Genomic DNA, 26,906 nt, shown 5'->3' on the forward strand with positions numbered 1-26,906 from the left:
TAGTTAAATAGCAATATGTAAATATGTAAATTATGCCAGGAAATAAGTCCATGACCAGCCTATTGGCTCAGGGTGTCTGACCCTGCAAGGGAGGAGTTGTAAAGTTTGATGGCCACAGGCAGGAATGACTTCCTATGATGCTCTGTGCTGCATCTCGGTGGAATGAGTCTCTGGCTGAATGTACTCCTGTGCCCACCCAGTACATTATGTAGTGGATGGGAGACATTGTCCAGGATGGCATGCAACTTGGATAGCATCCTCTTTTCAGACACCACCGTCAGAGAGTTCAGTTCCATCCCCACAACATCACTGGCCTTACGAATGAGTTTGTTGATTCTGCTGATGTCTGCTACCCTCAGCCTGCTGCCCAGCACACAACAGCAAACATGATCACACTGGCCACCACAGACTCGTAGAACATCCTCAGCATTGTCCGACAGATGTTAAAGGACCTCAGTTTCCTGAGGAAACAGAGGCGGCTCTGACCCTTCTTGTAGACAGCCTCAGTGTTCTTTGACTAGTCCAGTTTATTGTCAATTCATATCCCCAGGTATTTGTAATCCTCCACCATGTCCACACTGACCCCCTGGCTGGAAGCAGGGGTCACAGTGCCTTAGCTCTCCTCAGGTCTACCACCAGCTCCTTCGCCTTTTTCACATTAAACTGCAGATAATTCTGCTCACACCATGTGACAAAGTTTCCTACCGTAGCCCTGTACTCAGCCTCATCTCCTTTCCAGGTTTAAATGGGTTTTCACATGATGGCTCCAAGCCTGTATTCACCAGAATTCATACGAATGAGGGGTGACTTGATTTTAATCTGTTGAATAGTGGAAGGCCTTGATGCAGTGTAGGTGGAAAGGATGCTTCCTGTGGTGGGAGAGTCTAAGATCAAAGAACACAGCCTCAGAATAGAGGGGCGTCTTTTTAGAATGGAGATGAAGAGGAATTTATTTAGCCAGGGAGGGGAGAATCTGTGGAAATCATTGCCACAGGCAGCTGAGGCCAAGTTGTTATGTATTTTTAGGCAGAGGCAGATTCTTGATTTGTCAGGTCATGAAGGGATACAGGGAGAAGGCAAGAGTATGGGGCTGGGAGAAAAAAATTGATCAACCATGATGAAATGATGGAGCAGACTTGATGGGCCAAATGGCCTAATTCTGCTCCCAAGTCTTATGGTCTTGTTACGTTTGGAAGGTGCCAGTGAAACATTGGCTAGTTGAAATAATGTTTACACTCAGCAACCGACATCTTCTGGAGATGGAAGAATGAATGTTTACAGTGATCGTCAGGACAAATCATGTTGGCTGCTTGGTCATAGATGGTCTCATGGGAGCTAAACACGCCTAAAAAAGAAACCATCCGTGCCACCAAACACAGTCCATCAATGAGGCATTGAGAGTCAATGGTATCAAGACAAAAATAGAGCAGTTCAGATATCAAAAATGGAAGATCTTACAATTAGAGCAAGGCTACACAAGTGAGAAATTTAAACGTCAGAAGATTTGGTACAAGTTAGGATATGGACAAAAACAAAAATAAAACTGGAAATCTGAAACAATCCATTCAATTCTCAGAAATTATTAAACTAAGTATTAAGGCTGAAAGAGTTTAACATGCCTAGTCAGGAGATGTCTCAAACTTCTGGTAATGTCTCTTCCCCACCCCCCCCCCACTTCTCTTTTTCGATTTCCCATTCTGGTAACCTTTTCACCATCTTGCTTTGTCTCCCTTTCTCTTCACCATTTACACCTCGGACTTCAACTACTGCACAGAGTCTTGTCATCTTCAGAAGTTTTTGGATGACTCTGCCATAGTTGGATACATCAGCAAGGGAGATGAGGCTGAATACAGGGCTACGGTAGGAAACTTTGTCACATGGTGTGAGCAGAATTATCTGCAGTTTAATGTGAAAAAGGCGAAGGAGCTGGTGGTAGACCTGAGGAGAGCTAAGGCACTGTGACCCCTGCTTCCAGCCAGGGGGTCAGTGTGGACATGGTGGAGGATTACAAATACCTGGGGATATGAATTGACAATAAACTGGACTGGTCAAAGAACACTGAGGCTGTCTACAAGAAGGGTCAGAGCCGTCTCTATTTCCTGAAGAGACTGAGGTCCTTTAACATCTGCCAGACGATGCTGAGGATGTTCTACGAGTCTATGGTGGCCAGTGCTATCATGTTTGCTGTTGTGTGCTGGGGCAGCAGGCTGAGGGTGGCCGACACCAACAGAATCAACAAACTCATTCGTAAGGCCAGTGATGTTGTGGGGATGGAACTAGACTCTCTCACGGTGGTGTCTGAAAAGAGGATGCTGTCTAAGTTGCATGTCATCTTGGTCAATGTGTCCCATCCACTACATAATGTACTGGTTGGGCACAGGAGTACATTCAGCCAGAGACTCATTCCACCGAGATGCAACACAGGGCATCATAGGAAGTCATTCCTGCCTGTGGCCATCAAACTTTACAACTCCTCCCTTGGAGGGTCAGACACCCTGAGCCAATAGGCTGGTCCTGGCCTTATTTCGTAATTTACTGGCATAATTTACATATTACTATTTAACTATTTATGGTTCTATTACTATTTATTATTTATGGAGCAACTGTAACGAAAACCAATTTCCCCCGGGATTAATAAAGTATGACTATCTTTCTCTTCTCCTCACCTCCCTCTGCTTCCCCTCCTCCTTCCCTTTGTTCCTTGGTCCATTATCCTCTATTAGATTTCTTCTTCGGTCCTTTACCTCTACCATCCATCCCCAGCCAGCTTCCTACTTCATTCCCACTCCCATACCCCCTCACCTGTGCTTCCCTAATACCTGCCGACTTGTACTTCTTCCCCTTCCTATTCTGGCTTCTGTCACCTCCTTTCTTGTCCTGATAAAGGGTCCTGGTCCAAAACATGTTTATTCCACTACATAGATGCTGCCCAATTGCCGAGTTCCTCCAGGATTTTATACGTGTGTTGAAGATTTTCAGCATGTACAAAATCTCTTGTGTTTACGGTCAGGAGATGGTGTGCCATTCATTAACAGTACATTGAAACATTTTAAGAGACAATTGACCCAAAACAAATTCAGTTTTTCTTTCCATGTCATCTGTTTGACCTGCTGTTTCCAAAATTTCGTATTTAATTTTATCCATCCTGAGGAGCCGATTCAAAAGTTGTATGAACTACATTTTACATTACATAATGTCTGATCCCTAGATTAAGCATAAGAAAACAAATCTGTAATTTAGAATTGAGATCAAATGTTAAATGTGTCTCTGCTGGGCCGAAGGGTCTTGAATTACACTGAAATCTTGCACTGCCATTTTTCATCAACAGGAAGCACTGTTTCCAAAAGTCACTGCTAATCCCTTCTGGTAGAATATCAATCTGAAGGTAATAAATGTTAATGGATTTCATAACTTGCTCAAAAACGTCACAAACTATGGATTTTGTTTTTAGAACAGAAATTACAGCCAAAAGAATAAATAAACATGTAATTAAAGTTACGGCCAGAAAAACAGAGATACTCCCCTGAAATTTCCAATGGACCATCAGAGATTGTGACTTAAAGTAGAATTGAAGTTGAGAACTTAAAAACAGACCACATCCACTTGACCGGACAATTGTTGGTAGATTCTGTGACATTCGGAAAACTGTGTGTGCCAAACATTCATAACTCCGTTGCCATGACTAAAATGCAAGAGGACTAGCACTTTGTGAAGTTAAAACATTGTCAGAGATAACAAGCAACACACATAAAAGTTGCTGGTGAACGCAGCAGGCCAGACAGCATCTCTAGGAAGAGGTACAGTTGACGTTTCAGGCCGAGACCCTTTGTCAGGACTAACTGAAAAAAGAGCTAGTAAGAGATTTGAAAGTGGGAGGGGAAGGGGGAGATCCAAAATAATAGGAGAAGACAGGAGGGGGAGGGATGGAGCCAAGAGCTGGACAGGTGATCGGCAAAAGGGGTATGAGAGGATCATGGGACAGGAGGCCTAGGGAGAAGGAAAAGGTGGGGGGGAATCCAGAGGATGGGCAAGGGGTATAGTGAGAGGGACAGAGGGAGAAAAAGGAGAGGCAGAAAAAGAATGTGTGTATAAATAAATAATGGATGGGGTACGAGGGGGAAATGGGGCATTAGCAGAAGTTTGAGAAGTCGATGTTCATGCCATCAGGTTGAAGGCTACCCAGACGGAATATAAGGTGTTGTTCCTCCAACCTGAGTGTGGCTTCATCTTTACAGTAGAGGAGGCAGTGGATAGACATACCAGAATGGGAATGGGATGTGGAATTAAAATGTGTGGCCACTGGGAGATCCTGCTTTCTCTGGCGGACAGAGCGTAGATGTTCAGCGAAACGGTCTCCCAGTCTGCGTCGGGTCCTCGCCAATATATAGAAGGCCACATCGGGAGCACTGGACGCAGTATATCACCCTAGCCGACTCACAGGTGAAGTGTCGCCTCACCTGGAAGGACTGTTTGGGGCCCTGAATGGTGGTAAGGGAGGAAGTGTAAGGGCATGTGTAGCACTTGTTCTGCTTACAAGGATAAGTGCCAGGAGGGAGGTCGGATGGGAGGGATGGTGGGGACGAATGGACAAGGGAGTCGCGTAGGGAGCGATCCCTGCGGAAAGCGGGGGGGTGGGGGGGGGAGGGAAAGATGTGCTTAGTGGTGGGATCCCGTTGGAGGTGCCAGAAGTTATGGAGAATTATATGTTGGACCCGGAGGCTGGTGGGGTGGTAGGTGAGGACAAGGGGAACCCTATTCCTGGTGGGGTGGCAAGAGGATGGAGTGAGAGCAGATGTGCGTGAAATAGGGGAGATGCGTTTGAGAGCAGAGTTGATGGTGGAGGAAGGGAAGCCCCTTTCTTTAAAAAAGGTCATCTCCTTCGTCCTGGAATGAAAAGCCTCATCCTGAGAGCAGATGCGGCGGAGACGGAGGAATTGCGAGAAGGGGATGGCGTTTTTGCAAGAGACAGGGTGAGGATGGCATGAACACTGACTTCTCAAACTTCCGCTAATTCCCCACCTCCCCCTCGTACCCCATCAGTTATTTATTTATATACACACACATTCTTTTTCTCTCTCTTTATTCTCCCTCTGTCCCTCTCACTATACCCCTTTGCCCAACCCCTGGGTTCCCCCCTCTCCCTTTTCTTTCTCCCTGGGCCTCCTGTCCCATGATCCTCTCATATCCCTTTTGCCAATCACCTGTCCAGCTCTTGGCTCCATCCCTCCCCCTCCTGTCTTCTCCTATCGTTTTGGATCTCCACCTCCCCCTCCCACTTTCAAATCTCTTACTATCTCTTCTTTCAGTTGGTCCTGACAAAGGGCCTCGGCCCAAAACGTCAACTGTACCTCTTCCTAGAGATGCTGCCTGGCCTGCTGCATTCACCAGCAACTTTTATGTGTGTTGCTTGAAATTCCAGCGTCTGCAGATTTCCTCATGTCAGAGATAAGTTTTATTTCATAACCATAAAGATTAATTTGGTAATCTACGTGAAATATTGTGGGGAAACGTTTCAGAGGAAAGTGATGAAATACCAGATGGACTTAAAATTCGTTATTCAACACTGCTCAATGATGCTGGTTAAGGCTTAACATAGATACAGATAATAGAAGTGAACTAACAAGTGAATAGTAGACACGGCCCAGCGTTGTGGAAAACACTTTCTCCCCAAAACTCTGGAGACACCATGGCTCTCTCCCTCCGAAACAGCACAAGATTTGATCAACTGCACCTGACTTTTACAGTGTGCTCTGAATCCTAATGATCAAAAGCACATCCTGTACTTGGTTTTCAACTATCCAGGCAACATTCTTCATCCTTTAGTCATTCACAGAAAAACACTCGCATTCCATAAAGTTTATACTTCACGGAATGAGCCTCAAATGCACACAAGTTATATGAACTGAGTGAGCGGGTACTCTCGCCCTTCCTGAGTAAAGTCACATTGGAATTTGAAAAACATCCGTTGTTTCAGAGCTCTGAAATACAACAGGATTTTAAGGGGGCAAAAAACAGGTCCTGCTGAAAGAAATTCCGAGATAATTTTTTGTTGAAATGTAGAGGCGGCGGCAGCATTTGCATTCAGGAGGTGTCATTGTAGCAGCTGAGGGGGGAGGGAGGGTCATGAGGAAACACTCTACACAATATAGCAGACTCCGTGGCCAAGCTCATGTTAAATAAGGCTCTCCCCGGCTGCCAGCAGCAGCTCACTGATACACTAGGTTATTCAGTAATCGAAGCCAGTGAACATTATGCAACCGAATACAAACACCATTGCATGCCACACTGTGAAGTGACTGCTTTCACTCGCTGACTAACCTAGTAAAGCTCTCATTGATGTTACTACATCTGTCCAGTCAACATGTTCACACTTGGGACCTTTCTCAAAAAAGGCAGAAGGCTTTATTCTAAACGCCTTGTACCAAGATACACATTTATATCAGGCATATTTTACACATGCTGCTTCCTCGGTCAGTCAGCCTTATCAACCAAACTAGCAGTGCGAACAAAACCTGCAAACACTCGACAATGGAGTGCCTTTCTCTGCAGCTGCCTTTTTAATATCGTTATCAAGAATAGCAGGGGAAAATAGTCAGTACCAAATAACAAAACACTTCAAATTATGAAGGCTAACATGCATTCTCCAAGTATTTAATGTTTTTTTAACAGATTTTTGGGTGGGTGGGGGGAGGGGGAGGGAAAAGAGAATCTCGATTTCTGATCTTTTCCCCCTCCCACCAGTTACACAAACTTACCGTTTTCCCAATATCCATTGTGGAAGTCTGTATTTATGTCCTGCTTCTTCCACACGTTCAACAACCCAGGAGAAAAGAATGGGGGGGGGGGGGGGGAAGAGAGAGAAAGAGAGAGAGAGAGAGAGAGAGAGAGAGAGATAGAGATAGATATGAGAGAGAGAGATATATATAGATAGATATGATAGAGAGAGAGAGAGAGAGACAGACAGAAAGAAAGAGAGAGAGAGAGAAAAAAAGACACCCAAAGCAGAGAAGCAGAGTTATATCCAGTGGATACTACACTGTGGTCCTCACGCACTCTTTCATCGAAAGCTTGGATGGCCTTTCACTTAACCCGTGCCTGGAAAGAACATGACCTGCCCTTTCCGATTAAGTCCAATTGAATGGGAAATTGTTTTTTCTTTCCTCTTCCCCTTGCAGCAGCAGAAACTGAGCCCTTGCTTTCCCCCTTATGCAAAGTCTGGAAGTCGTTACGATCAGGACTGAAAGGCTGGTCACAAAGATGCCATCTCCAGCTGAGAGCTTCCGGACAAGGGGAGGAGGAAAGCAGTTGGGGAGGGCTAATGGAGAAGCAGGGTGGAGGGAGAGCAGTGGCTCGTAGGGGGAAGCGGGTGGGGGGGGGAAGGAATTTGACAGCTGACATCCTCATTCATAGGAAACATTGCCTCTGATGATCGTATTTTTTATCTATACACGTCACTCTACCAATTAGAAGCTCCCGGGATTCTACAAAAGGAGAATCTACCGTGGCCACATCTCTCTCTCTCTCTCTCTCTCTCTCTCACTCACACACACACATATACGTAAACACATACACACACAATAACATTTGAATAAGCTACACCAATTTCTTTCACATACAATTGTGACTGGAAGGAGGAGGAAGCAGGAAGCAGCATTCAACATTCTGTCAGCCACTGAGCAACAAAGCTCAGGAAATTAACCCCGACAAAAGATTTCACTTGTTACCGGAGAGCTCTAATCCTCTCTCCCAACCCCCAACCCCAGAAGGAAAAATCTGGAAATCACTGATCAGAACACGATTAACCAGTTAACCACTGGCTTTAATACTTAAAAACTGACAGATATGTATGCTGGGTATGATTTATTCAATTTCAAAGAGCTCTTTAAAAAAACAAAGCTCCTCACACGAGTCCTACCAGCAAACACTATCAGCCCCAGTTGGTACAAGCAATGATATGCTTTTGGACACAATGGAAGTCCCAGCATTCAAGGAGGCCATTCCATTTATACAGTCACATTTCAGTACTGATGCACACCTCTTAGCTAATCTCATACCTTGGCCACTCTTGTCCTCCTCAATATTCTTCATATCACCCATTATTCCTCTCAAATTGGGGTTAATGCAATCTCACTGGACACTTGTTGTGACATTCCTTTTACGAATTATGCTAAGGTTATTCGGATATATCCTTGCAGCAATTCTGCGTTCTTGTCATTACTCACCATCAAGGGGAAGATAATCTTTTACCACCAACTCACCTAATTTGCAAACGTTGAACAATTTTAATCTCCTTCTTTTGTACAGGTTTCCGACTGTAATTCTGCTCTCTGATGCTCAATGCACTCTTTTTGCCAATTGTTGCAAAATCTCTCCCCAAAAGTCAAATGTGACTTTCTTTAGGGAATTAAAACAAGTCCCCATTTGTCCTCTTGGAAGAGTGTAAAAATCTAACAGGCTTTTCTTGACATTCTGGGAAGTTAGCCCTCAGTTTTTGGCTAAGAATTATTCCTCAGTGAGAGTTTGATGATCATTTTTCAATTATTTTTTAGTTGATTGCGATAGTGTGGGGAACAGGCCCTTCCAGCCAGGCCGCCCAGCAATCCCCAATTTAACCCCAGCCGAATCATGGGACAATTTACACTGGCCAATCAACCTACTAACCCGTACAGTTTTGGACTGTGGGAGGAAACCAAGCGTTCACAGGGAGAACATACAAACTCCTTACAAGCAGTGGCAGGAACCTCAACGCTATTCTTCAGAAACTGCTGCTTGCAAATTGGAATCCACATTTCCTATCAAAGTGGACGACAACTACATCTCAATAGTACTTCCTTTGTTGTAAAATAGTTTGTAATGTTTTGGGGTTGCGGAAAGCAGAAATTTTAAATCAACCTTTACCAAGGGAGAGAGAGATACTATAGGTGACACCACCCAGAACTTCACCCCCAGCATTACAAGAGAGTTGCGTTCATAGAAATAGTTCACACTATGATTTCTCATAAAGCATAGCCACGCCATCTCTGTGCATTGATTTAGTTGCTCTTCTTTCCCCTGCAAGTTCCCTGAGTAAAGTTTATTCCTTAGTTCAGGCTTTTTGGTTGGGGATTTGTAAATTTTCTAAGAGTGAATATCTATAAACACAGTAAACTTATGAGAGAGTCAGAAAGGAAAAGGTTACCAAGTGGGCTAAAAATTTGAGATTACCATACACTGGTACCTCACTAAGCACTCTGGATGTGTTTCCTGGAATCAAAATCACTAACTGAATCAGGTCTGAAGGGGTCATGACATACTGAGCTCTCAATAAGTGAGCATCAATGGCATGAGGCTCTCGTAATGGCTGAGCCAAAGCCAAAAACTTTGACCACACTCTGCAAGATGGTGACTGGTACAGTTTTGATTCCTGGTATTTTATTTCAACATAATTCATTCTCCCCATGCACCGGGAGTATCCTTAAGGAGGTGCACTTGAAGGAACAGTGCAGAGCAGGGTACCGGTGCACTGGAATAGCTCCCGGCTTTAAATTACTCGACCAGGTAGAAATCACCCAAGGCTGCTGAGGAAAGCAAGAGTGAAAAAAACGAGGAGAAACCTGAGGTTCAGGATGGTACTCTAAGTCCGAAGAGATCAGTGGGTATATGTACATCAATTGCTCAAAGTTGCAGGGCAATTTTAAAAGATAGTTTAAAAAAAAAAGAAACAAGATACTGCGATCTATAAACGTACAGCATACAACAGGCCCTTCAGTCCAGAATGTTGAGCCCAGCTCATGAATTAATTAAAAGCCTTCAAATCCCTTCTGTCTGCATAATGTCCATACCCCTCCATTCTCTGCACAATCATGTACCTAAGAGTTTTTTTTTTAAATGTCTCTTGCATCTGGCTGCACCATTACCCCTGACAATACGTGCCAGGCACCCACCACTCTGTGTAAAGAAAAACTTGCCTCACACACCTCCTGTGAATTTGTCCCCTCTCACATTAAACACGTGCTTCAAGTATCAGACATCTGACCCTGGGGAAAAAATTACATCTGCCTATTCCACCTATGCCCTTGCATAACCCTACAAACTTCTATTTGGTCTGGTCCTCAACTTCTGCCATTCCGGAGAAAATGACCTACCGAACATTAAATAAAAGGACTAGTTCGGGCGGATATGAAGAGGATGTTTCCTATGGTGGGGGTATCCAGAACTAGAAGGCACAGCCTCAAAACTGGGGGGGGGGACCTTTTAGAACGGGAGGAGGAATTTGTTTAGCCAGAGAGTAGTGAATCTGTGGTATGCTCTGCCATAGACTGCAGTGGAGGCTGAGAGTCCGGGCATCAAGGGATTTGACGAGAAACCAGGTATACAGAGTTGGGTGGGATCCAGGGTCAGCCATGACAGAATGGCAGAACAGACTCGATGGGCTGAATGGCCTAATTCTGCTCCCATGCCTTATGGACTTGTCCAACCTTATGACTTCTAATCCAGGCAGCATCCTAGCAAACCTCTTCTACACCCTCTCCAAAGCCCCCACATCCTTCCTACTTCAGGGCGACAAGAATTTAATGCAGCACTCCAGATGTAGCCCAACTAAAATTTTAAAGCTGCAACATAAGTTCATTACTTTTGAACTCAATTTCTTGACTAATAAAGGCAAGCACGCCAGAAGGCTTCTTAACCACCCATCCACCAATGTAGTCATTTTCAGGGAACTATGGACTTGGACCCCAAGACCCTTCTATCCATTAGCACTTAAGGGCCTGGCCATTATCAGGGTACCGTCCCTTCACAGATGACTCCCAAGGTGCAACAATTTACATCAGCCACATTAGACTCCATCTGTCATTTCCCCACCCACATCTGCAACTGATGCAGAACCTAACAGTACAGACTCTTCAGCCCAAGATGTTGCGTCTTTCTTTTAAACCATTCTAGGATTAATCTAACCCTCCATTCCAATATCACCATCAATTTTTCCAATCATCCATGTGCCTACCCAAGAATTTTGTTGGAAACCACTTTTTTTTTTAAAGAATACTTTTTATAAGATTTGTACTTTTTAAACAAATATGTATGTATTTTTCAGATTCACTGGCAGAAAGTGGTATAGCAGCTAAACTAACGGTTTATCATCTTTCTCATTTCTCATTTATCAAGTATCAGCACATTACCCACATGAAGCAATTGTTTCAGTGATGAACTGGCTACATAATTATCTAAGGAATTTTCTTCATCTCATCTATAAAGTGAATGATTTTTCAAAGCGCCATCTTGTATTCTTTTTTATTACACACCTTAGCATTAATTCCCCTCATAGCATCGTTTCTCAGACCTTTATTTAGTTTGCTTCATGTCTGTATGTTTGTTTGTACTGTAAAATAAACTGAACTCTTGGAAGGAAGACTGCTCGCCATTCCTGACTCACGGAAGAACCCCAAGGATCAGAAATTAAACAGAGGTCCAACAGTTTCTCAAATGTCCCTAATACATCTGCCTTACCACCATCCCTGGCAGGATGTCTAATGAATCCACCACGCTGAAGAAAAAAAACAGACCTCTGATAGAGACCCTATACTTTCCTCCAGTCACCTTAAAACGATGCCCTCGTTAATAGCCATCATCACCCTGGGATAAACTCTCTGCCTGTCCAATCAATCTGTGTCTCATCTGGTACGGCATGGTGCGGGCAGCACAATAGTGTAGTAGCTAGCGTAATGCCATATAGCACCAGTGATCAGTGTTCACTTTCTGCCACGATCTGTAAGGAGATTGTACGTTCTTTCTGTGAACACATAGGTTTTCTTCAGCTGCTCCAGTTTCCACCCACATTCCAAAAGATGCACAGGTTAAGTTAGTTCTGGCCATGATATGTTGGTGCTGGAAGCATGGCGACACTTGTGGGCTGCCCCCAGCACATCCTCAGACTGTGCTGGGTGTTGACACAAACGGTGCACATCACTGTGTGTTTTGATATTCCGAGGTGCATGTGACAAATAAAGCGAATCCAACAATCTTCCAACTACATCCCACTGTATCACACCACCACCACATCATCAATCTTTGTATCTTTGTACAGTTTGGGAGTTCAGTAATTCACACGTCTACATTTTCATCCACATTTTATCATAAATAGCAGAGGCCACAGTACAGAACACCACTAATTATGGATTCCAACCTGAATAAGCCTCATCGACCACCATCTTGTCTTCTAATTCGGAATGCAGGTGGACAAATCAATTCCATGCTTCCTAATCTTCTGAATGAGCCTACCGTGAAGGACCTTGTCATATGCCTTATTAAAGTCTATGCAAACAACAGCCATAGCTCTACCATCATCACTTCCTTGAAAAACTCAATCAAGTTAGTGAGGCACAACTTGCTCTGCACAGTCAACCGGACTGTCTCCAATGTGAAGATGGTTTTCCAAGTGCTCTTAAATCCTACCCTCAAGAATCCTCTCCAATAACTTCTCACTGATGCAACACACGCTGATCTATAACTTCCAGGATTATCCACATTTCCCATCTTGAATAATGGAGCAACGTCAATCCTCCGAAACAACACCTTTCTTATGGCCAGGCATATTATGGTTTAGCAGATTAATGTGCTCCTCACTGATCTCACTATCCTTCTCATTAGAAAATACTTATGTAACGTACTCCTTTCATGCTCACCCACATTCTCTAGATCCAAGTACAAGTGCCTTCCTTTAATCTTGAGTGACCCTACCCTCTTCCTAGTTATCCTCTTGCTCCTGATGTATAGAATACTTCAGAATTCTCTTTAACCCTACTTGCCAAGGACTTTGCATGGCCCCTCCTTATTTTATCCACTTCTAGTTTTTTTAAAGCTTTTTTTATATAGTCCTCAACGTTTGCGTTTGAGCTAAAGAAAGCAAAAGTAAATTGAAGAAAAAAAGTGGGAAAAAGTGAAAGAGCATAGTGATGATGAAACTTTAACAAAACACACAAAACATGCTGAAGGGACTCAACAGGTCAGGCAGCATCTACAGAAGTGAATAAACAGTCCAAGTTTCGGGCTGAGACCCTTCTTCAGGACTGGGACAGAAGGGAAAAAGACACCAGAATAGAAGGGTTGGGGGAGGGGAAGGTGGCGAGTGAGAAGGTCACAGGTGAAGCCAGATGGATGGGAAAGGTCAGAAGCAGGAGAAGAAAGAACCTGACATAGAAGGAGAGTGGACCATAAGAGAAAGGGAAAGAGGAGGGAACATGGGAAAGTGACAGGCAGGTGAGAAGAGGCAAAAGGTCAGAATGGGGTATAGAGGAAAGGGGGATTTTTTTTTTAAAACCAGAAGGAGAAATTGATATTCATGCAATCAATTTGGAGGCTACCCAGATGGAATACAAGGTGTTGCTCCTCCACATTGAGAATGGACTCATCTTGGCACAAGAGAAGCCCATGGACCGACATGATGAAACTTTATTTAAAATAAAACACTGATTCAACCCAATTCAAACCACACTACAGGAAAGATGTGAGGACCTCAGTGGGTACAGAAAAGCAATTTGCTAAATTGATTCCAAAGATAAGGGACATTAGATAACCAGGTAGAATGAAACTGGTCTCTTCTTGGAGGATAATTTGTTGCATGGAGGCCAAACCGAGCCATTTAAAATCATAATGGGGGGGGGGGGGGGGAGAGAAACGGTAGGAGATAGGTCAAGAACCAGATTTGCATTTTAAATATGCTCCTTGAAAAGCAGACAGTGTACCAATTTTTATTGTAAAAGGATTTGTTGTATCTCAACAAGTGCAATAAATAAGAAAGAAAGCACTGAAGGATATTTACATTGAGGGATATCATCTGCTGTATCTGAAAAATTAGCTTTCAGAAAAATGTGTGCAAAGAACTTCAGGTACATACAAGAAACACTTCTTTATTGGTAAAAATAAGCAACTAACCCTAAGAAAGGAAGGCCATTTCAATCAGATAATACATGGACCACATACATAGGCAGAGCATACAGAATGCAACAATTCAAGGTGGTAATTCGCCACTCTCTTCTCAAAGGAAGATTAAGGATGGGCAATTTGTGCTGTGCTTAGAAGCAAAATCCACAATCAATGGTAAAACACATAAAAATTGAACAATGTCCTGAGAAGTTCCTCAAGCAACGTCCTAGCCCGAGATGAATGATTTCCGACAAAAACCACCAATTATGATATCCAGCATAAAATTTTGCATATTAAAGCATTTTATACATAAAAACAGAAAACAAAGGTGATCTTCCCAGAGCCTAATAGAGCCGATAGCCCAGATGGTGAAGTCACAATACTGCAAATGCTGAAGACAAAGTAGATCAATAAAAATGATTTGCCTTTTACAAGGATGAGTCAGTGGGAGGGCAAAGTAATCCCAGCACTGAATCTTCCATCTATAATGGAGTACAAGGTTACCATATCCAACTGTTCACCAGTTCCTCACAAATGTAGCGGAAAAATCAGAGGAGAAAATGACCAGGTTATCTCTGACGCAGACCAACAATCAGTCTGACCAGAAGTTGCAAAGGTCCTTGTGCAGGAGTAAGCCACTTGGTCCCTCGAACCTGCTCTGCCATTTAATAAGATTCTGGCTAATTCCAATGTAATCTCAGTGCAGTCCACTCCTTGCACCCTGCCCCCAAACTGCTAAACTTCCATTTGTATAACAATGCGAAACGTATAAAAAGTAAACTTAAAAAGTCTTCCTTTCGAAGTCAATCACCTCCACCCAATGTGATCCTACACCATTTCCGAAGGTCTTTTGCACCGTTTTGATCCAAAACATCGACAACTTCTTTCCACCAAACAGAAGCTGTTAATTCTGCTATGTTCATCCAGCAGGTGTTCATTGTGAAAGACACAAATCCTGTCCTAATCCTTCTCCTTCCCACTAAAGAGCAAAGAAAGATTTCTGCAGTTAATAGGTACGCAGAAGCCAATGATAACACATTCATGCTGGTGCATACTAACTAAAAGGTTCATACAGTTGAACAAGATGCCCCCGTTCCCAGTGGCTGAATGCTCCTCCATCAGCCAATATATTTCACCCCAAAACCCAACAAAAAGAGCACAGAAAATCTGCAAACTACTGACATCGAGAAGGACTGTCAGAGCTGCTATTTCTCCAGAGGTTCAGCGAAGCCAGGGCTAAGGCAGAGGTTCCGTGCCGTTCAGCTGCTGGATGAGTGGAAAATGGAGAAGAGCGATGGCAGTGGCCAGGACAGGGTCCATCTGAGGAAAATGGAAGCAGCTGGCGACTGGAAAATGGGGTGAAGGAAAGTGGAGCAATGAAGAGAGACCAAGAATCAAGAGACAGAAGGAGAGGGGTTGTGAGTGTAGGGGGCCGAAAGAGAGTAGCAAAGTGAGAAGAAGCAATTAAGGGATCCCTGATGCAGTGAGAGGGTTCGGGTGGAGGAAGAGGCTGTATAACAGATTATGTTAAAGTCGAATCTGAATAAAGCTCAGGAGACCAGCTTCTTATAGTTACAGCAGTTTATTGTGCACCCTCCTGCAGGAGTTTGAGACCCAGTTGTTGAAGGGAAGGCACGCAAGTACTGCCACCATCCGACAAGTGGGCTCACTTAGTCAGGTTACAGCCGTATATTTATACATAGCAAGTCCCATACATTACTGTTGCAAGATGTCATTTGAACTGGTACGCCCACCAAGTCTGTTGGTACCAAACTTAGTTACAGATCAGAGAGTCCGCTAAATCAAGGTTTAATTACTGATGGATGTACTGTCCAGTCCTTATCAGTTATTCCCTTTACAAGGCCCTGACTTAATTACACACAGATATTCATTCCTGTCCTTATCGGTGAATCCTCCTCCCCTTACTCAAACAGGGTTCAATGTATAGTGTTATCAACTCTCAATGTCTCTCTCTGCATACCAAAGGAGAACTATTATAAGTCAGTTTCTTTTAGCTAACTGCTGAAGACAGTTTACTTCAGTTCAAAAATTCCTATTAGTCCCAATTATTCTTTTAGCCAAAGGTTACATAGGTTCAAAACAATTTTTTTTATATCCTCAATTCCTCATGTAGCCAACATTTGTCTAAGTGATGAGGCAAGACAACAGTCTGAATGCAAGGCCAAAAGGTCCCATAACACGAAAACAGAGTCAATAAAAAGGCAGGAGTAAACATGGAAACCCTACACAGGTCCTTCAGCCCACAATGTTGTGCCGAACATGTACTTACTTTAGAAATTACCTAGAGTTACCCATAGCTCCATGTACCGATCAAAGAGTCTCTTAAAAGACCCTGTTGTTTTCCTGTCCTTTCCCTATAGGTGTATACCTCAGATAAATATTATGTGGAGATTTGTGACAAATATGACTATATGGTATATACGTACAGTATCCGAAATACATCTTATGGAAAGTTTTGTTTGATGATAAACTTCAATGAAAAAATTACAAAAAAACCCTATTGTATCTATAATTTAAGCCAAACTCGGCTGTTCACTGACTGATACCACAGTTGCATCCTTTTAAATTACCAGCAACACTGTGCACTGTGGCTCAAGTTTGTACTTGATTTCCACTCAAAAATTCATTTAAATTCACTTTTTACCAGTTTAAAATCAGCAGCTATGTTCCATAGAGTAATAGTACAACAGAATAGACAATTTAAAATTTCCTAATGTAGTGTAGATTATCACAAAGAAAAGGCACGGGCATAAGCCACTCTGACCTCAAACCTGCTGTGCCATTTTATGTGGCCAAACTCAGTGCAACTTCACTGTAGTCCACTCCTTTACCCAACAACTGCATGCCTCACGTTTGCATGGCAATGTTACATAAATAAAACTCAAATGGAAGATCTTCATTTCCAAATTCACATCTCCACAAGATGCAAAACCTGCACCACCTCCTCAACATTCTGGTATTCACCATTTAGCAGAGGACTCAAGAGTCAACAAACAACGTGCTGGAGGAGCTCAGCAGGTCGAACAGCATCTGTCAGGGGAAAAGCTGTCAACATTTCCGGTCGCAACCCCACATCACGACTGAGTGGAGAAATGAGATGGCCAACATAATAAGAAAGGGATTGGGATGAAAGGATTTCAACATGATTAGTGGGACTGAGGAAGGGTGTAAGATGTCAAACAGGTGGTATGAGGTAGGGAAGGCGAGTTCAAAGTACATTTATTATCAAAGTATGTATACATTATACAACCTTAATATTTGTATCCTTACAGGCAGCCACAAAACAAAGACATCCTAAAAAGCTAATGAAAACAAAAGACCCAATGTGCAAAGAGAGAAAAAAAACATATCATGCAAACTTAAAAGTAAGCAAGTAGCACTCAGAACAAAAGTAAGTCCACAGACACGGAGCCCAGAGCCACCGGAGCAGGCCCGCAGCCTCAGATCAGCCCAAAGCCACCAGAGCAGGTCCGCAGCCTCAGTTCAGCCCAAAGCCACCAGAGCAGGCCCACAGCCTCAGTTCAGCCCAGAGCTACCGGAGCAGGCCCGCAGCCTCAGTTCAGCGCAGAGCCACCGGAGCAGGCCCACAGCCTCAGTTCAGCCCAGAGCTACCGGAGCAGGCCCGCAGCCTCAGTTCAGCGCAGAGCCACCGGAGCAGGCCCGCAGTCTGAGTTCAGCGCAGAGCCACCAGAGCAGGCCCGCAGTCTCAGTTCAGCGCAGAGCCACCGGAGCAGGCCCGCAGCCTCAGTTCAGCGCAGAGCCACCAGAGCAGGCCCGCAGCCTCAGTTCAGCGCAGAGCCACCAGAGCAGGCCTGCAGTCTCAGTTCAGTGCAGAGCCACCAGAGCAGGCCTGCAGTCTCAGTTCAGCGCAGAGCCACCGGAGCAGGCCCGCAGTCTCAGTTCAGCGCAGAGACACCGAAGCAGGCCCACAGTCTCAGCTCAGCGCAGAGCCACCGGAGCAGGCCCGCAGCCTCAGTTCAGCGCAGAGCCACCGGAGCAGGCCCGCAGCCTCAGTTCAGCGCAGAGCCAAGTAAACACTGTGGAGCAGCAAGCAGAACCAGCCCGGGGCAGGAGCTGAAGGTCTGTGGTAGGTTGAACAATAGATGGGAGACAGACAAAGGGAGAGTGAAAAAAAACAGCAAGGTAAAGGAGAGGAGTGTTAAAATAGTGGGGGGGGGGGGGAGAGGGATAATGAAGACTCAATCACACTTACTCTCTTGTTCCGCAGTTTTGTCAAATTAGAGTTTTACACACTTCAATAACACTTAGAAATATCTAATACCAGAGGACATGCATTGAAGGTGAGAGGGGGTAGGTCCAAGGGGAAAGTGAGGGGCAGTTTATTTTTACTCAGAGAGTGGTGGATGCCTGGAATGCGCTGCCTGGTATGGTGGTAGAGGCAACCACATTCGAGGCTTTTAAGAGACATTCTGATAGGCACTTGGATGTCGGGAAAATGGAGGGATATGGACATGGTGTAGTTGGAGGGATTAGTGTTTGGGTGTTTTTGATTTGCTTTTTCACTGGTTCAGCACAACACTGTGGACTAAATGGCCTGTTCCTGTGTTGTACTCTTCTAAGTTTTAAGTTCTAAATCACCTCAAATAATCTTGAAAAACAAATCTGATCATACTTTTTACATTGACAGGAAGATCATTCAAGACAACTTAATGCATATTGTTCTTTGCTGCATCTCCCTCACGCCCTCTCAAAGATACTGTATGAGAAAGCTTTCCGTATTTGTTGCTTTTCCTCTTAAAACAAAATCCAATGATATTCTATAATGTGACGATAAAGCTCTTAAAAACCTATAACTGCAAACTTGTCACATGTAAATTTTCCTTCAATTCCCCCCCTTTTAATCCAGATTTAACAGAGAAACTTCAAAGTGTAGTTCCATAGAAAAGACGACATGGCACTTCTCCCCTAGTCTAACCTCAAGTACTTGGCTGCAAGGGTGTCTTCACATTAACAAAGCTACGGTTCTTCTCAGTCCATCAGTAATTGTAGCTGGCAGAGTCCACTGGGCAATACTCATTCACTACCTTCCACGTCATAGTCTACGCAAATACTCATATTGCATCTCACAGACATTTATGCTTCTTTTCATTTTGTATTCAAACTACACCTCTGGTTGACCTATTCCAAACCCAAGAAACAAACTTACAAGAATTTTCCATTGCTGGAAATCAAAACAATTTTCCCAATGAGATGAAACATCATTGACCGAATTTGGGTAACAAGAATTTTCTTTTTTGCACGTCACAAAAAAAATAGCCTACTGTATGTGTCTTTAAACTTCCTTCACTTCTAGATTACACACAAAACTTTTACTGTCAAACAGCAACATACCTTTTGGACAAGTTTCAGCCTATGCAGTTGTCTGAACACTGGGAAACGATGGCTCAGTGATCTCAAATTATAGCCCCACTCTTGACAATCTTGCACTAGCCACATTACACCAAGCTTGAGGCAGTGATCCACTGCCTCCTGAAGAATGAAAGGCAAGGGAGTAGATCACAAAAATCTCAGAAACTTCATTTTAATAGTTTGCCCTATTAAAAACTCCAGTTAAAGGTAAAATGAAGAACCTGCACGGTTAACTGATTTTAAGAGATTGTACTCTGGACAAGATTGGAATCTGACTAGACATTCATGGACTCTTTCTCAGGACAATCAAGAACCAGGAGATGATACGGAAACTTTCGAATAACTTGTAGCAGAGAAGATATAAAAGCAACGACCATGCCTTCCATGGAAAAGAATGAATCAACAATGACATTTATAAAGAATCAATAGCAAAGGCATTTTAACACCATGGAGGCAAACAAAAAAAAGTGCTAAAACAGACTTGCAGTTGTAGCTTTAACAAGTAAGCAGGCTGACACTTCTTGGTTACAAGATAACCTGAGTCTACACATACTTACACCAGCAGTAACTTCATGTCATGATACATACATTAAGATTCAAGACAGTTTAATATTATTTCCTGTACACAAACGTAAAGGAGAAAGAGATAATTGTTACTCCGGATCCGATGCAGCATTAAAAAACAATAAAATAAAGAACACAATCATAAAAAACAAATATAAATACATAAAATAGCTTTATAGATTGATTGTATGCCTATAAAGTGACGCTAGGCCACACATAAGGTGGCTGACAGGAAATTATATAGTAGTAGTGGTGAGTTTGGTGGGTGGAGTTGTTGATCAGCCTTACTGATTGGGGAAAGTAATTATTTTTGAGTCTGGTGGTTCTAGTATGGATGCGACGTAGCCTCATCACTAATGGGAGTGGGACAAACAGTCCATCAGCAGGGTGGGTTGAGATCCTTCATGATGTTACTGGTCCTTTTATAACCATATAACAATTACAGCACGGAAACAGGCCATCTCGACCCTTCTAGTCCGTGCCGAACTCTTACTCTCACCTAATCCCACCAACCTGCACTCAGCCCATAACCCTCCATTCCTTTCCTGTCCATATACCTATCCATTTTAACTTTAAACAACAATATCGAACCTGCTTCAACCACTTCTGCTGGAAGCTCGTTCCACACAGCTAAAGAAGTTCCCCCTCATATTACCCCTAAACTTTTGCCCTTTAACTCTCAACTCATGTCCTCTTGTTTGAATCTCCCCCACTCTGAATGGAAAAAGCCTATCCATGTCAACTCTATCTATCCCCCTTCATAATTTTAAATACCTCTATCAAGTCCCCCCTCAACCTTCTACGTTCCAAGGAATAAAGACCCAACTTGTTCAACCTTTCTATGTAACTTAGGTGATGAAGTTCGTGTTGTCCATCCGTGTTAGATCGTGTTGTCCGTCCGTGTTAGTCCGTGTTGGCAGGAACATTTCTGACTCCATCACACTGAACACTGGATCCCCACAAGGCTGTGTGCTTAGCCCATTGCTGTTTACACTGCTAACACATAACTGTGCAGCCAGATTCAAGGAGAATCTGATCACTAAATTTGCTGATGATACCACAGTGGTGGGGCTCATCAGCAAAAATGATGAAACAACCTACAGGGAAGAGGTCAAACACCTAGACAGCTGGTGCAGGGATAACAACTTGATGCTTAATGTCACCAAAACCAAGGAGATGATCGCCGATTTCAGACGGTCTCAGCCTGGGCACACAACCCTCAGCATCAGCGGCTCCACAGTGGAGAGAGTGGAAAACATCAAGTTGCTTGGGGTGCAGATCTCGGACAATCTCACCTGATCCAGGAACACCACTGGGATTGTGAAACGCGCCCAGCAGAGATTGCACTTTCTGAGGAAGCTTAAACAAGCATCACTCCCCACTAACATCTTAACTACATTCTACAGAGGCGTGATTGAGAGTGTGCTGACCTTTTGTATCACAACCTGGTACTCCAGCTGCAGTGCCATCGACAAAAAAGCCTTGCAGAGGGTGGTTAGGGGAGCAGAGAAGGTTATTAGGGTCTCCCTACCTTCTGTCCAAGACCTCTTTCAGAGTCGATGCCTCCAGAAGACACAGTACATCATTAAAGACCCCTCACACCCTCTCCATGAATTGTTTGTTCCTCTGCCATCAGGCAAATGTTACAGGAGCATCAAAACTAAAACCACAAGGCTACTAAACAGCTTCCTCCCACAGGCAGTCAGACTGCTAAATAGTTGCTCCACCTGACTCTGCTTTGGACACTTTTAACTTGCACTGGACACTTATAATTGATTTTAACTGACATGTGGCTGTTGTGTTTTACTATTTATTGTTATGTTTATTATTTAGTGTTGCATTTGTTATGTTATGATTGCACTGCTCCTGAGAAACGCTGTTTTATTCTGCCCTGCAGAGCTGATGTATGGTTAGAATGACAATAAAGTTTTCTGAATCTTTGAATCTTTTAATCTTTGAAACCCAGGTAACATTCTAGTAAATCTTCTCTGTACTCTATTTTGTTGACATCTTTCCTATAATTCAGTGACCAAAACTGTACACAATACTCCAAATTTGACCTCACCAATGCCTTGTAAATTTCAACATTACATCCCAACTCCAATACTCAATGCTCTGATTTATAAAGGCCAGCATACCAATAACTTTCTTCACGACCCTATCCACATGAGATTCCACCTTCAGGGAGCTATGCACCATTATTCCTAGATCTCTCTATTCTACTGCATTCTTCAATGCCCTACCATTTACCATGTATGTCCTATTTTGATTAGTCGTACCAAAATGTAGCACCTCACAATTATCAGCATTAAACTCCATCTGCCATCTTTCAGCCCACTCTTCTAACTGGCCTAAATCTCTCTGCAAGCTTTGAAAACCTACTTCGTTACCCATAATTCCACCTATTTTAGTATCATCTGCATACTTACTCATCCAATTTACCACCCCATCATCCAGATCATTAATGTATATGACAAATAACATTGGACCCAGTACAAATCCCTGAGGCACACCACTAGTCACCGGCCTCCAATCTGGCAAACAGTTATCCACCACCACTCTCTGGCATCTCCCATCCAGCCACTGCTGAATCCATTTTACTATTTCAATATTAATACCTAACAATTGACCTACTTTTCCAGTACTTTTTCGTAAACATGCTCTTGATGGCAGGTAGTCGAGTGCTGGTGATGCGTTTGGCAGTTTTGACTACCCATTCAGAGCCTTCCCAACCACCACAGTACAGTTTCACGTGTTATATGATCATGAGAGGTGGTGTGTGATGTGCACTCCCAGGAATTTGAAACTGCTTGCAGTTTCCACTCCTGTGCTGCCGATGCAGAGAGCAGCGAGCTCTCCTGATTATGATCAAATAAAACCCACAGATACTGAAAATAGAAAATGAAAGGTCATCCAACTGAGTGTCTTCACAGATGCTGCCTGACCTTCTATGTGCTTAAAACACATTTTCTTTTCATAACTGAAGTGAGCTGGATAACATATTACAAAATATTTAACTGATGGCTTGTTCTTTCCTGGATTCTCAGGTTAGATGATTGCTGACTCCATTTAAATAATGATATCATTGGCTTAATACAGAGCAAATACTAACGAGAGCTGCATCAATCAAACAAGATGGAACTCAGCAAGTCAAGCAGCATCTGTGGAGGGGAAATGATAGTCAACGGTCTAGATGAAGGATCTCAACCAACAATGTTATCTGCCCATTTCCCTTCAGAGATGCTGCCTGACCCCCTGTGTTGCTCCATATTTCAGCATTTACAGTATCTTGCTCCTCTAAAAGAACCATCTGCACGGTCCATCAATATTTACAATGACGTGGTGCGAGGCTTTGGTAAAATTGTTAACAATCCAGAAATTTCAGATCAACATTTCCTTAAGTAATACTCTCCAGGAACAAAATCTGAAACTGCTCCTGCATTGAAAAATATCTTTGGTGGCCTTCCAACGTGAGTATCATTATCAACGGACTGAGACTCCAGCACTCTCAAACTTACTAAAAAAAATAACAAAGCCCTTCCAGATTAGCTTTGCTGAGAGAGAGGGTTGGCTCTAACCAAGGCTGCTGAACTGTTTGAGGAAAAATGCCCTGATAATTTTGGCAAATTATTAACTACATCTACAAAAAGTGATGCCTCAAGAAGGTGACACTTATCATGAAGAAGCCTCACCATCCAGGATATGCCTTCTTCTCATTACTACCTTCAGGGAGGTAGGACAGGAGCCTGAAGATGCACACTCAGTGATTTAAGAACAACTTCTTCCCCTCCACCATCAGATCGCTGAATGGTCCATGAACACTACCCCACGATTTTGCTCAATTTATGGTAAAATAAATAGTGATAAGTTTCATCCATGCGATGTTAATGAACCAGCTGTAAAGGTAACAAGTTAATAACAGTTTTACCCAGAGTGGTTCCGGCCAGTGAAGCAAAATTGCTATTTTGCAGTGACCTCACTGCACAACCAAGAACCATGAATATGCTATAGTTCTACTCAGGTTACCTTCATCTTGAAGAGAAGTTGGCTCAATTGATAATTTTCCAAGCAGAAGTGTGCCGCATATCAACAGCTTGAAATTGTTTAGTAACAGAAAGTTATTCAACTGCTGACCCAAAAGGGAGCCAGCACCACCACAGGAACTATCTGAAGAATGAATATGAGATATCAAAGATAAGCCTGTGCCATCTTATAGTAGACCACATGCCCAAACCATCAACCAACTTCGAACATCTGCACCAATGAAATGGAACCATATCACTACAGAAGTGTGAAATTATTGGAATTTGGCAGAGTCAAACTTCTCAGAGTAGTACAAACTAGAAGCAACTACGTACAATTTACAGCCCAGAACTGTTCTATACTCAGCAAAACAGATCTACATTTAAGACCCTACTTAAATTGGTGAAGTTTCAAAACTTGCTACAGTGCAGAACAGAAAAACACTGCATCAGGTCTTAGCTACTTCATCAGTCACCATACTTCGCCTAGTACAGGTCCCTGGATGAACAGAAGCTGATTGCTTCAGTGCCGGAGCAGGTCCTTTGCTTGACAGGGTCTACTGGAGAAACTGGCAGGCTGGCCTTCATTTCTGCATTGCCCTATTTTATCTCAAACATATCAAATATTTGCTTACATAAAGTTCTGAACCACAGAATCAGACATGGTCTCTCCTAATTTCAAGGCTTTATTTATGTAGCTCCCCCACCAGCCCCCGGCCAGCCTCAGGGTCGCTCGGCTCGCTGTCGTCTAGGGAAACAGCCCTTGGCCCCGCCAAACTGGGTAATAGTTTGTGTGGATGCTGTGTGATGTACCCCACCCCGCCCAAATAACAGATAATACACCAGATACGATTAAATGATTTACAATTTATAGATATTACTGGAACTGTATAATTAATAGAGAATAAAATATAGAAGGAAAATAAAAGGCACCACACTTATCAAAGTTCAATCTCTTCGTGCACAAACAGTTGGAGCTCAGGATCCTCCTTCTTCACCGTGTCTCCCCTCGGACCACCTCGACCTGTTGCCTGGGACCAACCACAGTGGTCGACCAGACGCTCCACACGAGTCTGTCTCCATCTCCTCTCCTCGCCGAACACCCTGGACCTCGGACTCCTGCTCGGGGTCCAACCCTGTTAGCAGACTCACAGCACCTGGTCCATCCTCTGTGTCTCTCTCTCCCGCCTTCTGCCCAAAAACCTGCGCATCACACTACCTTACAGACACACAGAAAGAATAACATCTATCCCAATTGGTTTGTTCACCCTCTTATCAGTAACATGGTCCAAACAAACTGCTAGCAGGAGGACTTTCTCAGCAGTTAACATAACAAAGAAGCCATTTTAGTTAGACTACGCAGTAACATAAAAGAAGAAACCCCTTACGTTTATGTAAGATCTGTTGGGGGTGGTTGTCCATGAGTCTGACGATGACAGGAAACCTACATGGGAAAAGTTTTTAAAGTGGAAAAACCATTGCACTGGGGCAGTTCCATTCTTCCGACCTCGGAACTTCAGGTCCAGTCGTACAAACAAGCGTTACAAACTAGGGTCTCTCTTGGTTGCAGTGAATGACCATAATGTCGACAGTGCTTTAACATGCCCTTTGCTCTCCACAGAGTGTTGCAGAACTGCCTTCCTTTCCAGGTCGCATCTGCCCAGTCTGCCGAAGCTGACTTTGCATGCCAGGACAGGCATGTCTCCATATCCAAATTAAAAGAAATGCTACTTACACTAATTTCATTGGACTTTGCCATCTGATAATTAGACCAACAAAGACAGTAGTTGCTGAAGTTCTTACAAAGCACACCAACAGGCATTACATGTTTGCCAGGGCATAAAAAGAAAATTGCAAATATTTGCAATGAATATAAAAATGTGGGAAAGTGAAAAAATGAAGGCTGCATAATTTTCATGACTTAAATAGAACGCAAGTGTAAAACTTAGAAACTTACAATTTTGGAGGCCAGGTAAACACCATTTGGCCCATTATCTCTGACTGGAGTTGCTCAGGGTGATTTATTGACAAGAGACCTGCCTAAACTATCATCCTAAACCAAATCATCTCCAAACGCCAAGAGCAAGCAGTCAACACATCCCTCTGCAACTGGATCTTTGGCTCGCTAACCTACAGACATAGTAAGGATACTCTACCACAATCATCCACAACATTGATGCCTCATGAGGCTCTGTCCTCAGATCCTTATTTTACTCACAATGCACTCACAATTGTGGCCAGATTCTGCTCCAACTCCACATACAGGTTTACACCACTAAAGCTGGCTCGATATTAAGAACAGAGACAGAGTACAGGAAGGAGATAGCGAGCCTAATGTCATGGTACCAAGATTATGTCCCTCAATGTCAACAACAGAGCTGGCCATTGACTTCAGGAAGTGGAGTGGCGTACATAATCTCCATCTGTATCAATTGTGCTGAGGCAGAGATAGCTGAGAGCTTCAAGTTCTTAGATGTAAATCTCACCAATAGCTTGTCCTAGTCCAACCACATAGATGCCATGGCCAAGAAAGCTCACGAGCACCATACTTCCTCAAAATGCTAAGCAAACCCTGCATGCCCCTCACCATTTATAGATAGACCACAGAAAGCATCCTATCCAGATGCATCACAGCTTGGTTTCACAACTGCCCTGCTCAAGATCACAAGAAATGACAGACAGTTGGGTACACAACTCAGTTCATCGTGGAAACCACCTCCTCTCCATCAGCTGCCTACAAGTTTGTACTACCTTGGGAAAGAGGCCAGTATAACCCCTTCCTTTCACCAGAAGATACAAAAGCTTGAAAACACACACCACTGGGCCCAAGGGCAGATTCCATCCATTACAAGAGTCTTGAGTGAACCTCTTGTACAACAAAGATGAACTCTTGATTTCTTCAACTACCTCACTGTGGCCCTTGTACCTCCATTGCATTTTTCCCCCGTAACAGTAAATGTAATACCATATCCTGCATGCCATTATTGCTTTTCGTAATGCACTTGGGTTTTGGAATGATCTGAAGTT

At 43.4% G+C, this 26,906-nt stretch overlaps 1 protein-coding gene across 3 annotated transcripts in view; it reads right to left on the reverse strand.

The window, feature by feature from the left end:
* The window catches only part of hip1 (huntingtin interacting protein 1), a 320,161-nt gene that overhangs the window by 230,694 nt on the left and 62,561 nt on the right, over positions 1 to 26,906 (reverse strand). Inside the window, exon 1 of one of the 3 annotated variants that reach the window (XM_072243135.1) lies at positions 6,756 to 7,274. The exons of the other annotated variants lie outside the window; for them this stretch is intronic. Coding sequence (XP_072099236.1) covers positions 6,756 to 6,773 — 18 coding nt within the window. The 5' untranslated portion in view covers positions 6,774 to 7,274. Of the gene's footprint in view, positions 1 to 6,755; positions 7,275 to 26,906 lie in introns of those variants that run through there. 3 annotated transcript variants of the gene reach the window in all.

Source organism: Mobula birostris, chromosome 25 (assembly GCF_030028105.1).
Source record: "Mobula birostris isolate sMobBir1 chromosome 25, sMobBir1.hap1, whole genome shotgun sequence".
In the NCBI taxonomy this organism is placed as follows: Eukaryota; Metazoa; Chordata; class Chondrichthyes; order Myliobatiformes; family Myliobatidae; genus Mobula; species Mobula birostris.